The sequence below is a fragment of the Phyllobates terribilis genome, unplaced genomic scaffold (genome assembly GCF_046119375.1).
Source record: "Phyllobates terribilis strain yellow unplaced genomic scaffold, ASM4611937v1 Scaffold_9__5_contigs__length_417890890, whole genome shotgun sequence".
Lineage (NCBI taxonomy): Eukaryota > Metazoa > Chordata > Amphibia > Anura > Dendrobatidae > Phyllobates > Phyllobates terribilis.
In genome coordinates, this window is record NW_027362769.1 from 397,212,012 (window position 1) to 397,232,297 (window position 20,286).

General features: G+C 44.2%; 1 protein-coding gene across 2 annotated transcripts in view; it reads right to left on the bottom strand.

The window, feature by feature from the left end:
* The window catches only part of HSD3B7 (hydroxy-delta-5-steroid dehydrogenase, 3 beta- and steroid delta-isomerase 7), a 91,431-nt gene that overhangs the window by 38,114 nt on the left and 33,031 nt on the right, over positions 1-20,286 (bottom strand). For both annotated transcript variants that reach the window (XM_073648830.1, XM_073648831.1), the window contains exon 3: positions 5,619-5,774. In XM_073648830.1, coding sequence (XP_073504931.1) covers positions 5,619-5,774 — 156 coding nt within the window. The remainder of the gene's footprint in view (positions 1-5,618; positions 5,775-20,286) is intronic.

Sequence of the window (20,286 nt, forward strand, 5' to 3'; positions counted from 1 at the left end):
CATAGGGGCAGTATTATAGTAGTTATATTCTTGTACATAGGGGGCAGTATTATAGTAGTTATATTCTTGTACATAGGAGCAGTATTATAGTAGTTATATTCTTGTACATAGGGGCAGTATTATAGTAGTTATATTCTTGTACATAGGGGGCAGTATTATAGTAGTTATATTCTTGTACATAGGAGCAGTATTATAGTAGTTATATTCTTGTATATATGAGCAGTATTATAGTAGTTATATTCTTCTACATAGGGGGCAGTATTATAGTAGTTATATTCTTGTACATAGAAGCAGTATTATAGTAGATATATTCTTGTACATAGGAGCAGTATTATAGTAGTTATATTCTTGTACATAGGAGCAGTATTATAGTAGTTATATTCTTGTACATAGGTGGCAGTATTATAGTAGTTATATTCTTGTACATAGGAGCAGTATTATAGTAGATATATTCTTGTACATAGGAGCAGTATTATAGTAGTTATATTCTTGTACATACGAGCAGTATTATAGTAGTTATATTCTTGTACATAGGGGGCAGTATTATAGTAGTTATATTCTTGTACATAGGGGGCAGTATTATAGTAGTTATATTCTTGTATATAGGAGCAGTATTATAGTAGTTATATTCCTGTACATAGGGGGCAGTATTATAGTAGTTATATTCTTGTACATAGGGGGCAGTATTATAGTAGTTATATTCTTGTACATAGGGGGCAGTATTATAGTAGTTATATTCTTGTACATAGGGGGCAGTATTATAGTAGTTATATTCTTGCACATAGGAGCAGTATTATAGTAATTATATTCTTGTACATAGGGGACAGTATTATAGTTGTTATATTCTTGTACATAGGGGGCAGTATTATAGTAGTTATATTCTTGTACATAGGGGCAGTATTATAGTAGTAATATTCTTGTACATAGCAGCAGTATTATAGTAGTTATATTCTTGTACATAGGGGCAGTATTATAGTAGTTATATTCTTGTACATAGGGGGCAGTATTATAGTAGTTATATTCTTGTACATAGGGAGCAGTATTATAGTAGTTATATTCTTGTACATAGGGGCAGTATTATAGTAGTTATATTCTAGTATATAGGGGCAGTATTATAGTAGTTATATTCCTGTACATAGGAGCAGTATTATAGTAGTTATAGTCTTGTACATAGGGGGCAGTATTATGGTAGTTATATTCTTGTACATAGGAGCAGTATTATAGTAATTATATTCTTGGATATATGAGCAGTATTATAGTAGTTATATTCTTGTACATAGAGGGCAGTATTATAGTAGTCATATTCTTGTACATAGGAGCAGTATTATAGTAGTTATATTCTTGTACATAGAGGGCAGTATTATAGTAGTCATATTCTTGTACATAGGAGCAGTATTATAGTAGTTATATTCTTGTATATAGGGGCAGTATTATAGTAGTTATATTCTTGTATATATGAGCAGTATTATAGTAGTTATATTCTTGTACATAGAGGGCAGTATTATAGTAGTTATATTCTTGTACATAGGGGGCAGTATTATAGTAGTTATATTCTTGTACATAGGAGCAGTATTATAGTAGTTATATTCTTGTACATAGGAGCAGTATTATAGTAGTTATATTCTTGCACATAGGGGGCAGTATTATAGTAGTTATATTCTTGTACATAGGATCAGTATTATAGTAGTTATATTCTTGTACATAGGAGCAGTATTATAGTAGTTATATTCTTGTACATAGGAGCAGTATTATAGTAGTTATATTCTTGTACATAGGGGCAGTATTATAGTAGTTATATTCTTGTACATAGGGGCAGTATTATAGTAGTTATATTCTTGTACATAGGGGCAGTATTATAGTAGTTATATTCTTGTACATAGGAGCAGTATTATAGTAGTTATATTCTTGTACATAGGATCAGTATTATAGTAGTTATATTCTTGTATATAGGGAGCAGTATTATAGTAGTTATATTCTTGTACATAGGGGGCAGTATTATAGTAGTTATATTCTTGTACATAGGGGCAGTATTATAGTAGTTATATTCTTGTACATAGGGGTAGTATTATAGTAGTTATATTCTTTTACATAGGAGTAGTATTATAGTAGTTATATTCTTGTACATAGGGGGCAGTATTATAGTAGTTATATTCTTGTACATAGGAGCAGTATTATAGTAGTTATATTCTTGTACATAGGGGGCAGTATTATAGTAGTTATATTCTTGTACATAGGAGCAGTATTATAGCAGTTATATTCTTGTACATAGGAACAGTATTATAGTAGTTATATTCTTGTACATAGGAGCAATATTATAGTAGTTATATTCTTGTACATAGGGGGCAGTATTATAGTAGTTATATTCTTGTACATAGGAGCAGTATTATAGTAGTTATATTCTTGTACATAGGGGGCAGTATTATAGTAGTTATATTCTTGTACATAGGAGCAGTATTATAGCAGTTATATTCTTGTACATAGGAACAGTATTATAGTAGTTATATTCTTGTACATAGGAGCAGTATTATAGTAGTTATATTCTTGTACATAGGGGCAGTATTATAGTAGTTATATTCTTGTACATAGGAGCAGTATTATAGTAGTTATATTCTTGTATATATGAGCAGTATTATAGTAGTTATATTCTTGTACATAGGAGCAGTATTATAGTAGTTATATTCCTGTATATATGAGCAGTATTATAGTAGTTATATTCTTGTATATATGAGCAGTATTATAGTAGTTATATTCTTGTACATAGGGGGCAGTATTATAGTAGTTATATTCTTGTACATAGGGGGCAGTATTATAGTAGTTATATTCTTGTACATAGGAGCAGTATTATAGTAGTTATATTCTTGTACATAGGAGCAGTATTATAGTAGTTATATTCTTGTATATATGAGCAGTATTATAGTAGTTATATTCTTGTATATATGAGCAGTATTATAGTAGTTATATTCTTGTATATATGAGCAGTATTATAGTAGTTATATTCTTGTATATATGAGCAGTATTATAGTAGTTATATTCTTTTACATAGGGGGCAGTATTATAGTAGTTATATTCTTGTACATAGAGAGCAGTATTATAGTAGTTATATTCTTGTACATAGGAGCAGTATTATAGTAGTTATATTCTTGTACATAGGAGCAGTATTATAGTAGTTATATTTTTGTACATAGGAGTAGTATTATAGTAGTTATATTCTTGTGCATAGGAGCAGTATTATAGTAGTTATATTCTTGTACATAGTAGCAGTATTATAGTAGTTATATTCTTGTACATAGGAGCAGTATTATAGTAGTTATATTTTTGTACATAGGAGTAGTATTATAGTAGTTATATTCTTGTACATAGGAGCAGTATTATAGTAGTTATATTCTTGTACATAGGAGCAGTATTATAATAGTTATATTCTTGTACATAGGGGGCAGTATTATAGTAGTTATATTCTTGTACATAGGAGCAGTATTATAGTAGTTATATTCTTGATTATAGTAGCAGTATTATAGTAGTTATATTCTTGTACATAGGAGCAGTATTATAGTAGTTATATTCTTGTACATAGGAGTAGTATTATAGTAGTTATATTCTTGTACATAGGGGGCAGTATTATAGTAGTTATATTCTTGTACATAGGAGCAGTATTATAGTAGTTATATTCTTGTACATAGGGGCAGTATTATAGTAGTTATATTCTTGTACATAGGGGGCAGTATTATAGTAGTTATATTCTTGTACATAGGGAGCAGTATTATAGTAGTTCTATTCTTGTACATAGGGAGCAGTATTATTGCAGTTATATTCTTGTACATAGGGGGCAGTATTATAGTAGTTATATTCTTGTACATAGGGGGCAGTATTATAGTAGTTATATTCTTGTACATAGGAGCAGTATTATAGTAGTTATATTCTTGTATATATGAGCAGTATTATAGTAGTTATATTCTTGTACATAGGAGCAGTATTATAGTAGTTATATTCTTGTATATATGAGCAGTATTATAGTAGTTATATTCTTGTATATATGAGCAGTATTATAGTAGTTATATTCTTGTACATAGGGGGCAGTATTATAGTAGTTATATTCTTGTACATAGGGGGCAGTATTATAGTAGTTATATTCTTGTACATAGGAGCAGTATTATAGTAGTTATATTCTTGTACATAGGAGCAGTATTATAGTAGTTATATTCTTGTATATTTGAGCAGTATTATAGTAGTTATATTCTTGTATATATGAGCAGTATTATAGTAGTTATATTCTTGTATATATGAGCAGTATTATAGTAGTTATATTCTTGTATATATGAGCAGTATTATAGTAGTTATATTCTTGTACATAGGGGGCAGTATTATAGTAGTTATATTCTTGTACATAGAGAGCAGTATTATAGTAGTTATATTCTTGTACATAGGAGCAGTATTATAGTAGTTATATTCTTGTACATAGGAGCAGTATTATAGTAGTTATATTTTTGTACATAGGAGTAGTATTATAGTAGTTATATTCTTGTACATAGGAGCAGTATTATAGTAGTTATATTCTTGTACATAGTAGCAGTATTATAGTAGTTATATTCTTGTACATAGGAGCAGTATTATAGTAGTTATATTTTTGTACATAGGAGTAGTATTATAGTAGTTATATTCTTGTACATAGGAGCAGTATTATAGTAGTTATATTCTTGTACATAGGAGCAGTATTATAATAGTTATATTCTTGTACATAGGGGGCAGTATTATAGTAGTTATATTCTTGTACATAGGAGCAGTATTATAGTAGTTATATTCTTGTACATAGTAGCAGTATTATAGTAGTTATATTCTTGTACATAGGAGCAGTATTATAGTAGTTATATTCTTGTACATAGGAGTAGTATTATAGTAGTTATATTCTTGTACATAGGGGGCAGTATTATAGTAGTTATATTCTTGTACATAGGAGCAGTATTATAGTAGTTATATTCTTGTACATAGGGGCAGTATTATAGTAGTTATATTCTTGTACATAGGGGGCAGTATTATAGTAGTTATATTCTTGTACATAGGGAGCAGTATTATAGTAGTTCTATTCTTGTACATAGGGAGCAGTATTATTGCAGTTATATTCTTGTACATAGGGGGCAGTATTATAGTAGTTATATTCTTGTACATAGGGGGCAGTATTATAGTAGTTATATTCTTGTACATAGGAGCAGTATTATAGTAGTTATATTCTTGTACATAGGGGCAGTATTATAGTAGTTATATTCTTGTACATAGGGAGCAGTATTATAGTAGTTATATTCTTGTACATAGGGGGCAGTATTATAGTAGTTATATTCTTGTACATATGGGGCAGTATTATAGTAGTTATATTCTTGTACATAGGGAGCAGTATTATAGTAGTTATATTCTTGTACATAGGGAGCAGTATTATAGTAGTTATATTCTTGTACATAGGGAGCAGTATTATAGTAGTTACATTCTTGTACGCTTGTACATAAGATTCTTGATGTGGTGTTCTCCACCTTGAGGATATTTTTAATGGACTCCATGCCTAACACATTGCACAGTTCACATTAATGTCAGCCAAGATGAGACGTGCTGTTTTTCTGGTTCTTTTTTCGTACCTGTCACATTGACCTCTGTGATTTTGCTCGCTGGGACACGACCCCAAACGTCCACCAGGCTGGCAGTGTGTATGACCACGTCACCACCACGGAGGGCGGATTGGACATCATCCAGAGAGCAGATATCTCCTTGGATCAGTCTGACCTTCACGTGGTCTGCGGCAGAAGAAAAGAGGAGTCAACTCTTGTATTTCTGATGGTTCACCACACTTAAAGGGGAGCTCCACCTCCCTGTTTACAGTTGCTTGATGAGCTAAGGACCGGGCTCTGTGCAGCCGGCATTGGTGACGAGCACCGTGAATGCTACCTGATATCTGAGGAGCAGTGCCCCTGTAACCTGCGCTGACGCGTCCCCCCGGAGCTGTGTGACCACAGCCCAACTTCAGACGCGTCCTGCACTTGGAGAGAAGGATGAGCTGTTTATTCCGCGGTTTTTGGCCGCAGAGTCTGGAACATTTGATTTCATTTTCTGTTATTTTAGGCCCGTCCTCAAAGATAAAATATGGATGAATGCAAACCACAGATGCTGCACTAAAGTCTGCTGCTGCTGCTGCTTACTCTCACACTGCTGAGGCTCTGCCACCATGTATCAGTCTAGATACCAGCCTACAATCCCCTCACCTGCCCTGGGATTGTTGCCATCTATCAGTCTGTTCTTCTCAGGGTTGTGTGGACTGGATACAGTGCGACAAACCCTCAGCTGTGAGTAGTGTTGGGTTAAGAGGGGTTTTCAGTCTCTGGATGTAAATGAGATTGTTCCTACTCAGTGACAGCAAGCAGAGGCTTCATAAAAGGCCAGAAACTGAAGCACAGAGGATTTATGCAGGAGGAGACCGTACCGGCCCTTTAAGGAGGGAACGACGACTTCAGAACAATCATTTGCAATCTGAATGGAGACCTGCTGCTGGTTACATTATCTGCAGAAGTGACTGCAGCTCTGGGGGTGACTGGAGTGCAAGACCTGCTCTGGCTGGGACTGGAGTATAGGACATAATATGGCTGCAGCTCTGGCTGTGACTGGAGCATAAGACATAATATGGCTGCAGCTCTGGCTGTGATTGGAGGATAAGACATGATATGACTGCAGCTCTGGTTGTGACTGGAGTATAAGACATGATATGACTGCAGTTCTGGCTGTGACTGGAGGATAAGACATGATATCGCTGCAGCTCTGACTGAGTGTAGTATAACACATAATACGGCTGCAGCTCTGGCTGTGACTGGAGTATAAAACATGATATCACTGCAGCTCTGGCTGTGACTGGAGCATAAGACATAATATGGCTGCAGCTCTGGCTGTGATTGGAGGATAAGACATGATATGACTGCAGCTCTGGCTGTGACTGGAGTATAAGACACGATATGGCTGCAGCTCTGGTTGTGACTGGAGGATAAGACATGATATCTCTGCAGCTCTGACTGTGAGTGGACTATAAGTGATAATATGGCTGCAGCCCTGGCAGTGACTGGAGTACAAGATAATATGCCCGCAGCTCTGGCTGTGACTGGAGTATAAGACATAATATGGCTGCATCTCTGTCTGTAACAGGAGTATAAGAAGTGCATTGAGGTGAAGGGTGCATTGATGGAAAAGGGGGGGGGGGGAAACAAAAAAAAAACTCTTTAAATCGCTTAGTTTGCGAGTGTGAATGAGCTGAGTGTGACCGGAGCGTAAGTGCGAACGAAAGTAAGTGGTGTGTGACTTGTTTTTCAGTGACTTTGTATTCAGGGCGTTTGGAAGGGAGGACTTTGGACTGAATTGCTGACTGTATTTTATTAATTCTTTACTTTTCTTTTTATTTAACATTCTGTCTAGTGCAATCCCCATTAGGAAATGAGCTCCATTATTGACAATGCTATCCAGTGTACATCTTGCCACATGTATGCAATCCTTGAACAGCCGGTCGGGGGCGCATACTGCAGTGCGAGATGTGTGCACCTTGTGCGTTTGGAAGCCCAGGTACTGGATCTAAATGAGCAGCTGGCAACACTGAGATCCACTGACAATATGGAAAGAAGTCTGCTGCTCACTGAGGTAGATGTGGGGGAGGGTGGTAGTCGGGAGCTGCAGGACAGTGAGGTCGCTAGCTGGGTGACAGTTAGAAGAGGGGGGGGTAGAGGGAAGAGTGCCAGCGAGGCTAGTCCTGATCTGGCACACACCAATAAGTTTGCAAAGTTGGCAGATGAGGGGAGTGACGGTACAGGGGTAGCACTGCTGCAGCAAGGCATGTCCCCTGAAAGCCGGAGGAGTGAAAGCTCCAGTAAAGAGGGAAATAGGAGACCAGGGCAGGCCAGGCAGGTGCTGGTAGTGGGGGACTCAATTATTAGGGGAACGGATAGGGCAATCTGTCACAAAGACAGGGATCGTCGAACAGTGTGCTGCCTACCTGGCGCTCGAGTCCGGCACATCGCTGATCGGGTTGACAGATTACTGGGAAGGGCTGGTGAGGACCCAGCGGTCATGGTGCACATTGGCACAAATGACAAAGTTAGAGGTAGGTGGAAGGTCCTTAAAGATGATTTCAGGGAATTAGGCTGCAAGCTGAAAGCAAGGACCTCCAAGGTGGTATTCTCTGAAATACTACCGGTACCACGTGCCACGCCAGAGAGGCAACGGGAGATTAGGGAGATAAATAAGTGGCTCAAGAACTGGTGTAGGAAGGAGGGATTTGGGTTCCTGGAGAACTGGGCCGACTTCTCAGTTGGCTACAGACTCTACGTTAGGGACCGGCTGCACCTCAATGGGGAGGGTGCAGCTGTGCTGGGGGAGAAAATGGCTAGAAGGTCGGAGGAGTGTTTAAACTAGGGATTGGGGGGGAGGGTATTCATTTTATAGGTGGGGAAGATAGTGCAGATAGTGACCTGGGCACAAATAAAGAAATTGGGGGTGGGGTTAGAACAGTCAATAAAGTAGGAAGGAATAGAGGTACAGTGAGATACATAAAATACATGTACACTAATGCCAGAAGCCTCACCAACACAATGGAGGAATTAGAATTAATTTTGTTGGAAAATAATTATGACATGGTGGGGATATCTGAGACGTGGCTGGACGAGAGCCATGACTGGGCAGTTAATTTACAGAGCTATAGTCTGTTCAGAAATGACCGTACAGACAAGCGAGGGGGGTGTTTATATGTAAAATCATCCTTAAAACCCAACTTGCGGGAGGATATATGTGAATCTCATGAAAATGTAGAGTCCCTGTGGGTGGAGATGAGGGGGAAAAAATAATAAATTACTGATAGGGGTTTGTTATAAGTCTCCAAAAATAATGGAAGCAGCGGAGAATATCCTCGTAAAGCAAATAGATGAAGCAGCGACTCAAGGAGAAGTCATTATTATGGGGGACTTCAACTACCCTGAAATACATTGGGGGACAGAAACATGTAGTTCAAGCAAAGGTAATAGGTTTTTGACAACTATGAAAGACACTTACCTATCACAACTGGTTCAGGACCCAACAAGAAGGGGGGCACTGCTAGACCTAATATTAACCAATAGGCCAGACCGTATATCAAATATACGAGTTGGGGGTCACTTGGGTAATAGTGATCACAAAATAATAAGCTTTCATGTATACTTTAATAAGATGTGTAGTAGAGGGGTTACAAGGACACTAAACTTCAGGAAGGCTAATTTCCAACGGTTGAGAGATGATCTTAGTGCAATAAACTGGGACGATATCCTGAGACATAAAGCTACACAAAGCAAATGGGAGACATTTATTAAAATCCTGAATAGGACCTGTGCACAATATATACCCTTTGGGAATAAACATGCTAGAAATAGGAGGAAACCACTATGGCTAAATAGAGCTGTAAGGGGCGCAATAAGTGACAAAAATAAAGCATTTAGAGAACTAAAGCAAGTAGGTAGTGATGAGGCATTAAATAAATATAGAAAATTACATAAATTCTGTAAAAAAACAAATCAAGGCAGCAAAGATTGAGGCAGAGAGAATCATTGCCAGAGAAAGTAAAAATAACCCCAAAATATTCTTTAACTACATAAATAGTAAAAAACTAAAAAATGATAGTGTTGGCCCCCTTAAAAATAGTCTGGGTGAAATGGTGGATGAGGATGAGGAAAAAGCCAATATGCTAAATGATTTTTTTTCAACAGTATTTACACAAGAAAATCGCATGACAGAAAACATGATCAGTGATAACAAAAATTCTCCAGCAAATGTCACTTGCTTAACCCAGCAGGAAGTACGGCGGCGTCTAAAAATCACTAAAGGTGACAAATCCCCGGGCCTCAATGGGATACACCCGCGAGTACTGCAGGAATTAAGTAACGTCATAGATAGACCATTATTTTTAATCTTTAAAGATTCCATAATAACAGGGTCTGTACACAGGACTGGCGTATAGCAAATGTGGGGCCAATATTCAAAAAGGGGGACAAAAAACGAACTTGTAAATTATAGGCCGGTAAGCTTAACCTCTACTGTGGGTAAAATCCTGGAGGGTTTCCTAAGAGATGCTATACTAGAGTATCTGAAGAAGAATAACCTCATGACCCAATATCAACATGGGTTTACGAGGGACCGTTCCTGTCAGACTAATCTGATCAGTTTTTATGAGGAGGCGAGTTCTGGACTGGACCAAGGAAATGCAGTGGATGTTGTGTATATGGACTTTTCAAAAGCTTTTGATCCGGTTCCACACAAAAGGTTGATACATAAAATGAGAACAATGGGGATAGGGGAAAATATATGTATGTGGGTTAAGAACTGGCTCAATGATAGGAAACAAAGGGTGGTTATTAATGGAACGCACTCAGACTGGGTCTCAGTTAACGGGTACCACAGGGGTCAGTATTGGGGTACCACAGGGGTCGGTATTGGGCCCACTTTTTAACATATTTATTAATGACCTTGTAGGGGGCATACAGAGTAATATTTCAGTATTTGCAGATGACACTAAACTCTGCAGGGTAATCAATACAGAGGAGGACAATTTTATATTACAGGAGGATCTATGTAAACTAGAAGCTTGGGCTGATAAATGGCAAATGAGCTTTAATGGGGATAAATGTAAGGTAATGCACTTGGGCAGAGGAAATAAAATGTATAATTATAAGCTTAATTGTAAAACACTGGGCAAAACTGTCACTGAAAAAGACCTGGATGTATTGGTTGACGACAAGCTCACATTTAGTGGCCAGTGTCAGGCAGCTGCTGCAAAGGCAAATAAAATAATGGGATGCATTAAAAGAGGCATAGATGCTCATGAGGAGAAGATAATTTTACCTCTATACAAGTCATTAGTGCGACCACACTTAGAATACTGTGTACAGTTCTGGTCTCCGGTGTATAAGAAAGACATAGCTGAACTGGGGCGGGTGCAGAGAAGAGTGACCAAGGTTATTAGAGGACTGGGGGGTCTGCAATACCAAGACAGGTTATTAGAGGACTGGGGGGTCTGCAATACCAAGACAGGTTATTAGAGGACTGGGGGGTCTGCAATACCAAGACAGGTTATTAGAAGACTGGGGGTCTGCAATACCAAGACAGGTTATTAGAGGACTGGGGGGTCTGCAATACCAAGACAGGTTATTAGAGGACTGGGGGGTCTGCAATACCAAGACAGGTTATTAGAGGACAGGTTATTAGAGGACTGGGGGGTCTGCAATACCAAGACAGGTTATTACACTTGGGGTTATTTACTGTGGAAAAAAGAAGGCTTAGGGGGGATCTTATTACTATGTACAAGTATATGAGGGGACAGTACAAAGACCTTTCTACTGATCTTTTTACTCTGAGGCCAGAGACTGGGACAAGGGGGCATCTTCTACGTCTGGAGGAAAGAAGGTTTAATCATAATCACAGACGCAGATTCTTTACTGTAAGAGCAGTGAGACTATGGAGCTCTCTGCCGCATGATGTGTAATGAGGGATTCACTACTAACATTTAAGAAGGGCCTGGATGCCTTTCCTGAAAAGTATAATATTACAGGTTATATATACTAGATTCCTTGATAGGACGTTGATCCAGGGAACTAGTCTGATTGTTGTATGGAGTCGGGAAGGAATTTTTTCCCCAATGTGGAGCTTAGTGTTTGCCACATGGTTTTTTTTTGCCTTCCTCTGGATCAACATGTTAGGCTATGGGGTGAACTAGATGGACTTAGTCTTCCTTCAACCTTAAAAACTATGTTACTATGTATAATGTGGCTGCAGCTCTGGCTGTGACTGGAGTATAAGATATAATATGCCAGCAGCTCTGGCTGTGACAGGAGTATAAGACATGATATCTCTGCAGCTCTGGCTGTGAGTGGAGGATAAGACATGATATCTCTGTAGCTCTGACTGTGAGTGGAGTATAAGACATAATATGGCTGCAGATCTGGCTGTGACTGGAATATAAGACATAATATGGCTGCAGCTCTGGCTGTGACTGGAGTATAAGACATAATATGCCTACAGCTCTAGCTGTGACTGGAAGATAAGATATAATATGGCTGCAGGCCCAAGTCGTACCGCACATCCTGCCCCACCTCTTACCCCACATCCTGCCCCACATCCTACTGCACATCCTGCCCCACGTCCTACCGCACGTCCTACTCCACGTCCTGCCCCACGTCCTACTCCATATCCTACTCCACGTCCTGCCCCACGTCCTACTCCATATCGTACTCCACGTCCTACCACACGTCCAACTCCATATCCTACTCCACGTCCTGCCACACGTCCAACTCCATATCCTACTCCACGTCCTGCCACACGTCCAACTCCATATCCTACTCCACGTCCTGCCCCACGTCCTACTCCATATCCTACTCCACGTCCTGCCCCACGTCCTACTCCATATCCTACTCCACGTCCTGCCCCACGTCCTACTCCATATCCTACTCCACGTCCTGCCCCACGTCCTACTCCATATCCTACTCCACGTCCTACTCCATATCCTACTCCACGTCCTGCCCCACGTCCTACTCCATATCCTACTCCACGTCCTGCCCCACGTCCTACCGCACATCCGTCCTACCGCACATCCTGCCCCACGTCCTACCCCACATCCTGCCCCACGTCCTACTGTGACACCCCAGGGGTCTGGTTGCCACAGTAATAGAGATATTACGTCTGAGAGCAGGTGGGAGGTCTCCTGGTCAGGAATCCTATGCATGCCACACCTCCTGCCCAGTCCTGGGAGGGGAAGAACTTCCCCTATATAAAACTGGGGCTGAGGCAGGGTTAGGGAGTTGAGAAGAGGAGAAGCAGCTATAGGAAAGAGAGATCAGGAGCTCTGGGGAAGTCGTGCTAAAAGGAATCAGGGGCTGGCAGCTGTAGAGCTCGCCCTGATTGAAGAGTTACCACCGGACCCGGAGTCCGAGGCTGTGGGGACTAATCCTTACCCAGCAGCAGAAACCGACCGGCAGGGGATTTCAGGTCCTCTGGCCAAGAAACCCGAAGGCACGGTCACACGCGTGGGACCAGCACCGCCGTCGTGGAGCGGAAGCCACTAGAAGGCCCCGAGTCACCGGCCATACGGGTGAGCACCACGCGGTACACTCAGGGACGTGGGCTACTTTTACCCGCCTCTAGCAAGGTAGCCAGAAGAGTACAATTAGTTGGGGAGGCCTACAACTCCGCCTGGCCAGGGGAAATCCCATCTGCTCAAAGACTGACCAGGCCCCGATCGCTAGCCAGTACTCCGGGAGGGTCTATCTTTGTCACCAGTAAAGACCCTGAACTACACTGCATCGTCTCTGAGTGGTTCCTGCTACCCCCATCATCCACGTCGGCTGCCCTGAGGCCATACCCCTCCCGTTGGGGGTTATACCATCTACGCTGCACCATCGTACCACCGGCCTCAGCGGTCTGCCCTGCAGCGGCAGCTCCATAGCTACATTCAACGGGTGGCGTAGTCGTCCAACATCTACTGCTAATACTCAGCCACACAGTTTGACTCCCTGGGCACGGACCGGGTCACCGCCACGAGACTACTACCCTCAACAGGCCCGGCTCCGGGTAGTCCCCGCGTGCGCAACGCGACACCAAGTAGGCCCAGGGGCGCGTCAACTTTGGCGTAGTCGGCAGGATTTCGTGCCCGCAACCACCGGGTACTGCGTGCCTGAAAAAGACTGTTCAAACTTACCAGTGGTGAAGATTCCCGCCATCCGGTGCCATCTTCTACCTTCTTCCCGCCATCCGCGAAGTTTTCCCGCCATCCGGCGCCATCTTCTGCCTTCTTCCCGCCATCCGTGGAGTTTTCCCGCCGTTGGACGCCATCTTGAAGACGCCGCGCGGGAAGAAGAGGGGCGTGGACTCTGAAAGCGCGCGAGAACTGAAGCCCCGCCTCACGTCAGGACGTTGCGTAAGGTCCTGGAAGGAGCCCAGCAGACGCCGACGTCACAGGAGCGCGACGGAAGGTCCTCAACCCTGACGATCCACTGCGGAGCCGCGGCCTACGGAAGAGGATCATCGCAAGGTAGGCCACGGTCCACTAGGGGGGGAGAAAGATGTCGGATACGGAGGAGAGCTTCACTGCCTCAACCCCCGCCAGCGCCACCGCTGCTGCAGTCATGCCTTTCACCATGCCCTATATCCCGGGAGCAGCCTGGCTACCCCAGTACTCAGGGGAGTCACATACCCTGAATGACTTTAAAGAAAAGCTGGATAGCCTCTTCCAGGTGTACCCCCTCACAGAAGAGCAAAAAGTGAGCATCCTGGTGGCCCAACTAACCGGGGCAGCCCAAAGGGAGGTAAAGTCCTGGCCACCTGGGAGGAGGACTGTCGCAGGGATACTAACCCGGCTGAGGGACACCTTTGATACCCGCACCTCAGCCGAGATTAAGCTTAGATTCTATGGGTGCAAGCAGCAAGCACATGAGAGTATAAGGGACTATGCACTAAACCTACAAGAGGCCCTGAGAGCCATTAAGCAGACCGACCCTGACAGCGTGGGAAACGAGGACAGGCTGTTGACCGAGCAATTTATAGAGGGACTATATTGCAATGTCCACCGAACCCAGTTGCGGGCCATAGCCTTACAGGATCCTCATCTGGACTTTGCACAGTTCAAGGACAGAGCCATCCGGGTGCTCCGAGAACCGACACCGGGTGGCGTTGTGACCCACAGGCGCCCAGCTATCACTTACCACCAGGAGGCGGCGCCCTTGTCGGCAGGGCCTGTGGGGGCTGATGCGCAGGCTTTGAACAATGACCCGGCTCCAGACCTGCACCATCAGGTCCAAGAGCTAGCTAAAAGCGTTGCTGCGCTAACCCGAACTGTGCAGTCTTTACAGGTTTCCACTCCAGGGAAGATCCAGCTGGCATCCGGACCGGAGGACATCCCGTGGCGTTGACCAAGGAGGACCCCACCGGCCAGAGGAAGACCCAGCGACCGGTACAACGAGGACGGACAACCTATCTGCCGCCGCTGCAATCAACCCGGACATATGGCAAGGTACTGTCCTTTAAACTGGCACAACCTGGGGTAGAGGGCCAACCCCCAGGAAAAAGATCACCAGGCCCATCGAACTGGCGCGACAACTATGTGGGAGGACGTCCAGTCTTGCCTGTGGTACTGGATGGCATCCCTATGAGTGCCCTACTGGACACCGGGTCACAGGTCACCACCATCCCGTACGTGCTCTTCAAGCAGTACTGGAATGACTCGGATATAACCCGCTATCCAGACGACGACTTGAGTATCATCGCCAGTAATGGTCAGCCCGTGCCACAGATCGGATTTAAAGAAATGACCATTAAAATCGGTAGAGTCGAACTGGCAGCACAGGGACTGATCATTGTAGACATTGACAAGCGCGAGAGTCACCCAAAGATAACTCTAGGAACTAATGTGATTGAAAATTGTCTTGCAGAGGTGATTTTCATTTTACAGCAGGTTGCCAAGAACGCCAGCTCCGGCCAGCAGCGAGTGCTCCAAAAAGAGATCCGGGCACTGATGCGACGGCAACAGGTGGAACTCTCCGGTGGTGAGATAGGAAGCGTGAGAATGTGTGACCCTTTGTCACGGGTGTGTCGCCACGAAGATCGTCACGATTACACAGCCTGACTTCTCGCAGCTGACTTTTTGGTGCTTTGTGTTTTTCGGCAGTGAGGGAGTTAATTCTCTCTCTCTCTGTGCTAGACGAGGTCCAGCCTCGCCCAGCTGCAATCAATGCTGCTGTAGTGAGACTCCTTCAAATGCCTGCTGGTCTGTCTGGGAAGTGTCGGTGAAAGCATTTCATGCAGACTAACAGAGTGGATCGTGGTATTTGGAGTTTCTGAGATAAGTGTATTTGGAGTGTTTTTTCCCTTCCTCGCTTTATCATTTATCTCCTTTCCCGTTGGTGTTCCCTCTGTTGTAGTTGTGTAGTTTTTGTATGCAAGGTGGTTTTGGTTTTTCCCTTGTACTGTCTCGTTCGTCTAAGTACTGTGTGTGGGCATATTATTACTTGTCCCCTTTTGTTGTGATCGGGGTCCTTCTCAGGACTAGATTACTTAGGTGCAGGGATCCTAAGGAGGTAGGGGTTACGCTGGCGGCCTGGACCTCTGTACCTTTAACAGTACCTCCAGGTTGAGGGATTAGTCAGGGCCCCAGCTTAGGGTCAGCTTAGGCCCCCTACCTCCAGTATACAGAGACAGCGTGACATTTTCACCGACCCACTTAGTTTTTCTCCAGCTACCATGGATCCTGTAGCCGGTCTAGCTCGGCAGTTGCAGAGTTTGTCCATGGAGCTGGCGGACGTTAGGTCCAAGGTTTTGCATCCTCAGGAGCAAGCCGGACCAGAACCTAAAGTAGCTCTCCCTGACAGGTTCACTGGGGGGCGGGACAAGTTTTTTGTTTTCCGGGAGGCATGCAAGTTGTACTTTCGGCTGCGGCCTCGGTCATCGGGGAGTGAAGAACAAAGGGTGGGAATTGTCATCTCGCTCCTACAAGGGGACCCACAATCTTGGGCGTTCTCTCTTCCCCCGGGCTCCCCGGCTCTCCAGTCAGTGGATAGGTTTTTCGCTGCTCTGGGACTCGTATATGATGACCCAGATCGGATCTCCCTTGCTGAGTCTAAGTTACGTAGGATCCAGCAGGGAGATCGTCTGGCGGAGGAATTCTGTTCGGAGTTCCGTAGGTGGGCCACGGACACCCAGTGGAATGACCCGGCTCTTAGGAGCCAGTTTTGTCAAGGTTTATCCGACAAATTACAGGATGTGTTGGCACAGTATGACTCTCCCGCGTCACTGGAAGCCGCTATGGCCCTTGCTATTCGCGTTGACAGACGGCTTCGGGAGAGGTGCGGGATAACTCTACCCCCTGTGATGACTCCACCTCCTACAAGGTCCCCTCATATGGTGGTTCCCCTGGTCAGTCCAGAGGAGCCTATGCAATTAGGAGGGACATCATTTCGGGGGAGGGGACCGGTGGTGCGCCATAAGACAGGAAGGTGTTTCTTCTGCGGGAGAAAGGGACATTTTATTGGGGGGTGTCCATCCCGTCCCTTGCAGAGTGAAGAGTCGTCGGAAAACTGTTGATCCCAGGTTGTGTGGTGGACGGCAATCTGGGAGTAGGTATTTCGTCCCTAGGTTCGTCTCAGTTTCTCGTACCGGCGGAGGTGGTGGTGGGTACGAGAACTGAGAGGATATCTGTTCTTCTGGATAGTGGGGCCGGGGCTAATCTGGTTGATGCTCGGTTTGCCCGGGTTCAAGGTATGCGATTGAGTGAGTTGGCTAAACCCATCCCCATATTCTCGATCGATGCCAGGCCTCTCGGTCAGGGAAGTTTTTTGCAAGCTGTGCATGACGTAAAACTACAAGTGGGGGCGATACATAAAGAACTGTTGTCTTGCTACGTGTTGGAGGGTCTTCCCACTCCTATAGTGTTGGGCCTTCCTTGGTTAACTAAGCATAACCCGGTTATTAATTGGCAAACCAGAGAGATAAGCCAATGGAGTAAATTCTGTAATAAAAACTGCATGAACACGGTCATCGGTGCGGTTACTCCTTGGGTCTTACCTCCATTTCTGGCGGACTTTGAGGATGTATTCTCGGAGAAAGGGTGTCAGGAACTACCTCCTCATCGCGAGTATGACTGTTCTGTAAAACTGCTCCCTGAGGCCAAGTTACCTAAAGCTAGGTTGTATAACCTTTCTGGTCCTGAGAGGCAGGCCATGAAGGATTATATTTCAGAAAGTCTGGCTAAGGGGCATATTAGACCTTCATCTTCACTGGTGGCTGCGGGGTTCTTCTTTGTTAAGAAGAAAGATGGAGGCCTACGCCCTTGCCTGGATTTCCGTGAACTTAATCGGATTACGGTCCGAGATCCGTATCCGCTCCCACTTATTCCCGATCTCTTTAATCAGATCGTGGGCGCCAAATGGTTCTCTAAGTTGGATCTCAGGGGGGCGTACAATCTGATTAGGATGAAGGAGGGGGATGAGTGGAAGACGGCGTTTAACACTCCGGAGGGGCATTATGAGAACCTTGTCATGCCATTCGGTCTGACTAATGCCCCGGCGGTGTCCCAACACTTTGTTAATGACATTTTTCGCCGCCTGGTGGGACAGTTTGTTGTCATATATCTGGATGATATCTTAATTTACTCGCCGGATCTGGTGTCTCATCAGGAGCACGTTAGGCAGGTGTTACAGATCTTGCGGGATAATAAACTGTATGCCAAATGGGAAAAGTGTGTGTTCGCCGTACAGGAACTCCAGTTTTTAGGCTTCCTGGTTTCAGCGTCCGGTTTTCGTATGGACCCTGGGAAAGTGCGGGCAGTTCTTGAGTGGGATCGGCCAGAGAATCTTAAGGCACTACAACGTTTCCTGGGGTTTGCTAATTATTACCGGAAGTTCATTCGTAAATTCTCGTCCATGGTTAAGCCTCTCACAGACATGACTAAAAAGGGGACGGATTTTTCTAGGTGGTCTGACAAGGCTTGTCAAGCATTCTCCTCCTTGAAAAAATGTTTTGCCTCGGCACCCATACTCATTCAACCTGATGCGTCACAGCCATTCATTGTAGAGGTAGACGCTTCCGAGGTAGGGGTGGGAGCAGTATTGTCACAGGGTTCGTCCCCTGGTAAGTGGCATCCGTGCGCCTTTTTCTCTAAAAAATTGTCGTCCGCTGAGAGGAATTACGATGTCGGCAATAGGGAACTCTTGGCCATTAAGTTAGCTTTTGAGGAGTGGTGCCATTTTTTGGAGGGGGCAGTCCATCCGGTCACCGTCATCACCGATCACAAGAACCTGCTATATCTGGAGTCCGCGAAACGTCTGAATCCCAGACAAGCTAGGTGGTCATTGTTTTTTACCAGGTTTAATTTTGTCGTTACATATCGTCCTGGGTCAAAAAATGTAAAGGCGGATGCCTTATCTCGTAGTTTCCCTGGGGCCGGGAATACGGACGACCCGATTCCTATCCTTCAGGAGGGGGTGGTGGTTTCGGCAGTATGCTCTGAGCTGGAGGAGGAGGTATTGGAGGCTCAGGGGGACGCCCCTGTTGGACCTCCGGGGAGACTGTTTGTTCCAGATCAGTTGCGACAAAAGGTGATCGAGGCACACCATAACTCAGTTTTTGCAGGACACCCGGGGAGTAAAGCAACTGTGGATCTCCTCTCGCGTCGGTTTTGGTGGCCTAACTTACATAAGGAGGTGGTAACTTTTGTCGCGTCCTGTGGGGTTTGTGCGCGCTCTAAGACCTCACATACCCGTCCGTCTGGGGCCCTCTTACCTTTGAAGATCCCCGAGCGTCCTTGGACTCATCTGTCTATGGACTTTATTACGGACCTCCCTCCGTCTTCGGGTAAAACGGTCATACTCGTTGTAGTGGACAGGTTCAGCAAGATGGCACATTTTATCGCTCTTCCGGCTCTCCCTAATGCTAAAACTCTTGCGCAGGTGTTCATTGGGGAGATTGTGAGGCTTCACGGGGTACCCTCCGAGGTGGTGTCTGATCGGGGGTCTCAGTTTGTGTCCAAGTTCTGGAAGGCGTTTTGTGCTCGGCGGGGGATGCATTTGTCATTCTCATCGGCTTTTCATCCTCAGACCAATGGTCAGACGGAACGTATGAACCAGAGCTTGGAGACATATCTCCGGTGTTTTGTGTCAGAGAACCAGGAGGACTGGGCTTCTTTCTTACCTCTGGCAGAGTTTGCTCTTAATAATAGGCGGAGCGAGTCCACTGGTAAGTCCCCGTTTTTTGGGGCATATGGTTTTCACCCCCAGTTTTGTACTTTCAGTAGGGGGGGCTCTTCGGGGGTTCCTGAGGAGGAACGATTTTCCTCATCACTCGCTTCAGTATGGAGAGGGGTGCTGAAGAATCTGAATACTATGGGGAACCGATACAAACGTATGGCTGATAGGAGGAGAGTGTCTGGTCCGGACCTAAGTGTGAACGATCGGGTATGGTTGTCTACCAGGAATATAAAACTTAAGGTTCCCTCCTGGAAACTGGGTCCCAGGTTCATCGGGCCGTACAGAATCAGTTCTATTATTAATCCGGTGGCATTCCGTCTTGACCTCCCCCCTACGTTTAAAATTCACAACGTGTTCCACAGATCGTTGCTTAAGAGGTATGTGGCGCCGGTGGTACCGTCACCTTTACCTCCCCCTCCAGTGGTGGTCAATGGTAACTTGGAGTTCCAGGTATCGAGGGTCATCGATTCACGCTTTAATCGCCGGTCCCTTCAGTACCTGGTTCATTGGAAAGGGTATGGTCCTG